Source organism: Ochotona princeps, chromosome 9 (assembly GCF_030435755.1).
Source record: "Ochotona princeps isolate mOchPri1 chromosome 9, mOchPri1.hap1, whole genome shotgun sequence".
NCBI classification, from domain to species: Eukaryota; Metazoa; Chordata; class Mammalia; order Lagomorpha; family Ochotonidae; genus Ochotona; species Ochotona princeps.
In genome coordinates this window covers 5,648,784-5,654,783 of record NC_080840.1, presented here as the reverse complement: position 1 = coordinate 5,654,783, position 6,000 = coordinate 5,648,784, and the positions used below count along the sequence as shown (strand labels likewise).

The window sequence follows — 6,000 nt, the reverse complement described above, 5'->3', positions numbered from 1 at the left end:
ACTTCCTGAGCAGTCCTTGAACAAGTGAGCTAGCCTCTCTGTGCTAGCCCTCCCCATGAGTTCGACTCTAGTGAGAACTGTAACTCAGTGGGTCGCTGTGACGAGGGCAGCTCTACGGCCCTGGTCTGGAGTGAGCAGGACAGAGTGGCAGAGGGTCTGTCAGGAAGGGGTTGTGGAAGACTGAATGTACCCCATGGCTTGGACCTCAACATTCGCTCCCCATGAGGGGCACGGATAACCAGCCCTCCTGCCCCCTGCCACCGAGATGCCCGCAAGGGAAAGGCAGCCAGTAGCAAGACAGACCCTCGGCTGTGTCTGCATTTCCAGGTTGTGTGTACCCAGGAGGGACAGCCTGAGCACAGGCACCCTGCTGCCTCTGGGCCACCCTCTGCCACCACGGCCCAGCCTCTGCCACCACGGCCCAGCCTCTGCGGCAGGACATGGGGAATACCCATGCTGCTGCCGCCTTCCCAGGGAACACAAGCTAGAGCACGTGGACACCTGGCCCTCCACTGCTGGTCACGTGGGCTTGGCTCGGGGGGCTCTCCCCATACACCAGGGCTGGGCAATCAGTCCCACGTAGGACACAACAGAAGAGCTCACAGCACCTGAGCAATGGAGTCAGGGTGAGCCCAGCCCCTCGGCCTCCTCTCTGAACACAGCCCACTCCGGCTGCAGCCCGGCTCTGACAGTCTCACTGGTGCACCACACGCCATTGCCTCCCCACGGATAATGGGATCAAGTCAGCACCTGGCATCCCACGTCCTGGCCTCTAGCACACGGCTCCAGCAGCATGGGAATGCTCCCAGCCCACAGCCCACCTCCAGCGTTAGTGCTCACGTGGCTACTCCGTCAGACCCCTGTGCACTTCCTCCCATCCTATCTCCACAGGTTCAAGGCCCATCTAGCTCACAATACCCACTTCCTCTGGCTACTGGAAGCACTTCCATCTTCACTGCTTGGGACAGTAAGCTGGGCCTCCTTGGCTGATTGCAGCAGCCTGGACATTGTCCCCCATGAGGCTACCTCAGGCCCTGCTGGGAACTCGGGCTGTTAACAGCGAGGGCAAACGCAGGGGCCATGACCTTTGCTCTCCGCTCCTGCACAGAGTGGCTGCGGCTTCACCTGCCCACGTGTTCATCGGAAGCAGCATCCGCACGTCACAGTCGACCTCAGGGAGTGAGGGTGGGTGAAGGCTTCTGGAACCCACGTATGCACAGGTGTGGCAGGACTGTGCTCAACACCTCCACCTCCAAAGTGCGGGCTCCACCATGAGCACCTGCTGGGTGTCAGCCACCTGCTCCTCCCAGATTCAACAGGAGGAGACGGGCAGACCACGTCTCAGCTGCCACAGCCTTGGGGGATACTTGTCCACTTGGGTCCAAGTCTCAACAGTGTAGATGATCCCCCATTACAGCGTGCAAAGGACCTGGGCAGGAAAGGCTTTTATTTCATCCACTTCGCCTCCTTAGAATGGGAGGTTAGAAGTGAAAAGTGCATTTTTCTTAAAAGAATTCTGAGATGGCAAGATAAGACCCCGGAATGGGAGCCAGGCTATGATGAATTCATGTGCCAATGGCCCCGGACCCCTGAGCTGGAGCGACTGTGTCCACAGGGCCCGGGCCAAGCCCACCCTCCCCCACCCAGCGGTGATTCTCCCATTGTAAGGTCACTTCCTTGGTCATGGCTTCTCCTCACCGGACTGCACAGTGGTCCCTGATGAGGTCTGGGCACCTGGCTGGGGATCACGGAGGTGGGGATGTGGCTCAAGGAACAGACGGGGAGTCTCTGTTCTGGGTCCCAAAGCAGGGAAAGCCAGCATGGGCAGGGCACGTGGGGGTGGCGACGTAAGTCTGTCCAGAGGCAGACACTATGGGGTAAGGGCATACTTGGGTGCTGGGGACAGGGAGCCAGGGTTGCTGGTGATGCCCATGGCCCTGCCCACCCGAAGGAGGACCAGCAGAGTCCCATGTGGGCTGCTAGGCAGGAAGGGCAGGGAGAGTGTGCCACTCTGGGAGCCAGGGGGCAGGTGGTCTCCAGGCTCCCACCGCCGTGGCCGTGCAATGCTGCTGTCCTCTACAGCTCCTGCGCCGGCTGCTCCATGGGCTGCACGGCCTCCTGCACGTAGACGATGAACTCCGAGGCCTCGCCGCCCTGCGTGTACACGGTCACCGTCTCGATGCCCTCCACGTCATCAGAGGACACCACGAGATGGTGCTGCTCAGCCAGCTCCACGGAGGCTTGCTGGAGGGTCTCCTGGATCATGACCGTGTGGTTGGAGCTGGGCTCCTCATCGGTGACCTGGAGGGCGGCAAGAGAGAGCTCACTGGGTCTTGCTTTTCCAGCCCAGGGGTGAGAGCCACAAGGGGCAAGAGCACGATCACAGTGGACGGAGCAGGTGGCACACACCAGGAGTGCTCCGTGTGCTCCGTGGAGCCCTCCCACGCAGGTTCACCTCACAGAGGATGCACACGAGGCTCTGTGACACAGGCCAACCTGAACCGCGGCGCCCCCTGCTGTGGCAAATGGTGGAACTCAAGTTCAGACTCAAAGTCAAGCTGTTTGATAGCTACCACGCTGCCTCTAGGGCTCCCAGAAGCTGTGAGAGTTCCCTCAGAAATGGAAGCTGGAAGGCCCTGAGTGGGTCCCTGCCACAGCTGCAGGCAGTGTTATGGGAAGCAGGTGTGCGCTGGGTGAAGCAGACCCTTGGGACACTGACATTCACCGAGGTACTGTTCGTCAGCACAGATGCCTTCCCCTTGCAGTGCTGCGTAGGACCCCCTGAGCTCACAGCTCGAAGCTGGAGGGTGGCAGGCCAGGCCAGGCCATGTTCCACCTGTCGCTGATTTCCCTTATTCCTGACTCTACCAGTTCTGGGCTGTTTTTGATCTTGACCAGAGAAACAGGACATGCAAACATCTCGGAGGCGGAGTAGAGCTGCAGGGCCGAGTGCAGGATCAGAACACAAACAGCCGGAGGAAGGGGCTGAGCTGCTGAGCCAGAGAACGAGACAGGCCTAAGGTCCCCGAGGGGAGTCGGGGACCCTGCTCATTTCCAGAGTGTGCTTGCAGCACAGCAGAGGGACCCAGTGTCTTGTCCAGCACTAACGCATCTGTGGCCATCACTCAGCACCTGCCAGCTGCAAGACCTCAGTAAGCACCTTCCCAGTGTGAGCCAGAGACCAAGGCTGCTGGGCTGGGCCAGGGTGAGGCGCCTGTGACACTGGCATCTTCAACAAGTGCCAGTTCAAGTCCTGGCTGCTCCACTTCCCATCAAGCTCCCTGCTAACACACAGGGAAGGCACCTACACTCCTGTCAAGACCCAGACAGAGTCCACCATCCTGGCTCTGGGCTGGCCTAGCCCTGGCCACTGCCAACATTTGAGGAGTGAACCAGCTCTGCTTTTCAAATAAATAATTAAAAATACATATTTAAAAAGAAAAGGATGCCATGGGAATGACAGGAGTGGGGGGTTAACCACACAGCCAGCTGCCTTTCCAGCTCTTCATTCAATGACACTTATGTCAATAGCTATGACCTGGGAGGCACTGTGGCTTCCCAGGCACTTGTTGTTTGAACTTTTACCACCACCAGCCACTGCTAGGCTGTGAGCACCTGAGGGAAGGCACCGCATCTGCTTGGTCTTAGCTACACACAGTGACTCAAAGCATCCACAGCGAGGCGAGCCCTCAGTGCCAGCCTGCTCACCTGGCAGCATAGCAGAGAATCACAGTGAGCCCTGCATGGCAGACAGACAGGGGCACAGCTGTAGCAGTGCCGGGCAGGGGAGTGACAGGCTCCAGGCATGCGGAGAAGGAGGAAGGATTTCCCCATGTGGAGAGCGGCAGTTCCCAAACACCTGCAGCATCTGACTCCCCTCTGTCCCAGCTGGCAGCTGGAACTGGACTGCTTCCTGCCCCTCTCCCCATTCGTCCCTGATGGGCTCTCCGGGGAAGGCCCACGCCTCACAGTGGGAGTCCCATTCCAGCCCTGAGGTGATCCCAAGCCCAGGAGCAGGAAGGTGCGCGTGAGCACCTCTGGGTGGCTGTAGAGGGTTTCCTTGCCATGGACTGAAGGGATTTTACATCTGACCTCACAGAAGCCACGCGAGCTGCACAGCTACCAGGTGAACTATCACTATGCTACATCAGACTTTCATTGCTTCTTGTTTTCTTTCTTTCCTTCTTCAACTGTCTGCTTCACTTTCACTTACCTGGGAAAGCATATCACAAGTCAGGCCTTTGGAAGTCAATGTCAACCGACCTGACCTGGACAGACAGCACTGGACGGGAGCAGGGAAGGGGCGAGCAGTCTGCTCCCCGCCTGAGGAGCTGTCTGCAGCTTCCACACACAGGGAGGAGGAGCAGGCCTGAGACCCCAGGGACCTCCCATGAGCCAACAGGCCAGACACACTGCAGGGAAACAGGCAGCGTCAGCTGAATCAGACACCACGAGCCAGCCTCTGGGACGTGACACCGTTCTAAGGACACAGTGATTGTCATGAGCAAGCATTCCCTGATGGGAATTTTCCACCTTTCTTGGTTAAAACTTCCTGTCCTTGTAACAATCCCAGTCCACGCTGCCCAAGTACTGAAGGGGCCTGAAATAGCTGTAAGGACAAGAGGAACAGTGCCCTGGCCAGGCCTGTGAGAGGGATGGATGCAGCTGTCCATCCCCATGGCAACAGAGCCGACCAGGACGTGGCTGCTGGCCACAGAAGGAAGGGGACATGATCAAGAGGAGGTTGAAGGTATCAGTGCTGTAGTGTAATAGGTTAGGCCTATTACATCTGTAATCCAGCATCCCACGTGGCCACTGGTTTGAGTCCCAGTTGCCCCACTTCCAGTCCAGCTCCCTGCCAACAGCCTGGAAATTCAGCAGAAGATGGCCCAAGTGCTTGGGCTCCCATGCCCACGTGGGAGATCCCAATGAAGCCCCAGGCTGCTAGCTTTAGCCTGGCCCACCTCTGGATGTTGTGGCCATTTGGAGAGTGAACCAGTGGATGGGAGATCTTTCTCTCTCTCCCTGTAACTTAAACCAGAATAAATTTTTGTTTGTTAAAAAAAAAAAAAAGGCCAACACACAGGAACTGAAGACCATCAATGTCAGCTCTGTGACCTCAGGCCTGGGGGCCGGGGCTGCTTCATGATAGGGTATGTTAGCCACACGAAGGCCACAGTGAGAGGACAGTGCACAGAGGAAGCAGTACCCAGAACACCTGACAAGTGTACCGGCCACCTGGTCAATAAGCCCACCAGGCAGAGGTCTGCCTGCATCTTTCCAGAAATGTGTGTGCTGAGGCCAGAAGCTGGTCTCCCATGTGGGTGCAGGCGCCCAAGCACTTGGGCCATCTTTTGCTGCTTTCCTGCGGCATTGTCAGGGAGCCAGATGGGAGGTGGAGCAGCCTGGACAGAAACCAGCGCCCATAGGGAACGCATCACAGCAGGTAGCTTCACCTACACGCCACAATGCCAGCTCTTAAAGAGTCTGCCCTTCATCCCTGGTTGTTCAGCAGCTCATCCACTGGTAATTATCAAGAGTATAGTCAAGTCTCCAGATGCAGTCCTTTGCACTCAGCATCCAGGCGAGAGGAGGCAGAGCTGACCACATTCCATCCAAGCCCTGCAAGAGCATGCATCTGTTTGGGCTCACAGGGCAAGGACTGCGTTTCTCTAAAACCCACATGCCAATCACCCAGGGTTCCAGAGCACCACTTGCCACCTGCGGCTGGGCCTGGTCCATGTTCTCATCAGGGACTTTCCTGTGTGGTTCTGCCTGCCCCTGCACAGGCTGTGGGTACAGACAGCTCGCCGGTGAGCAGCACATATGGAACTGAGGGGGACGGCAGACTGCAGAATAGGGTGTGCTATGCCCCTTATGTGTTTCCAGTGACAGAGGACCCCACTGTCTTCTGTGTCACCTCTGTGAGCTAGACATGTCCTTCCTGACCCCCAGGAAACAGGACATGCACCCCGCCCCTTGCAATTTCCTCAACTCTGC

At 57.8% G+C, this 6,000-nt stretch overlaps 1 protein-coding gene across 2 annotated transcripts in view; it reads right to left on the bottom strand.

The window, feature by feature from the left end:
• Nucleotides 1-1,430: 1,430 nt before the first annotated feature.
• The window catches only part of ZFAT (zinc finger and AT-hook domain containing), a 174,062-nt gene continuing 169,492 nt past the window's right edge, over nucleotides 1,431-6,000 (bottom strand). For both annotated transcript variants that reach the window (XM_058668455.1, XM_058668456.1), the window contains exon 16: nucleotides 1,431-2,301. In XM_058668455.1, the coding sequence (XP_058524438.1) occupies nucleotides 2,077-2,301 (225 nt within the window). In that variant the 3' untranslated portion in view covers nucleotides 1,431-2,076. The remainder of the gene's footprint in view (nucleotides 2,302-6,000) is intronic.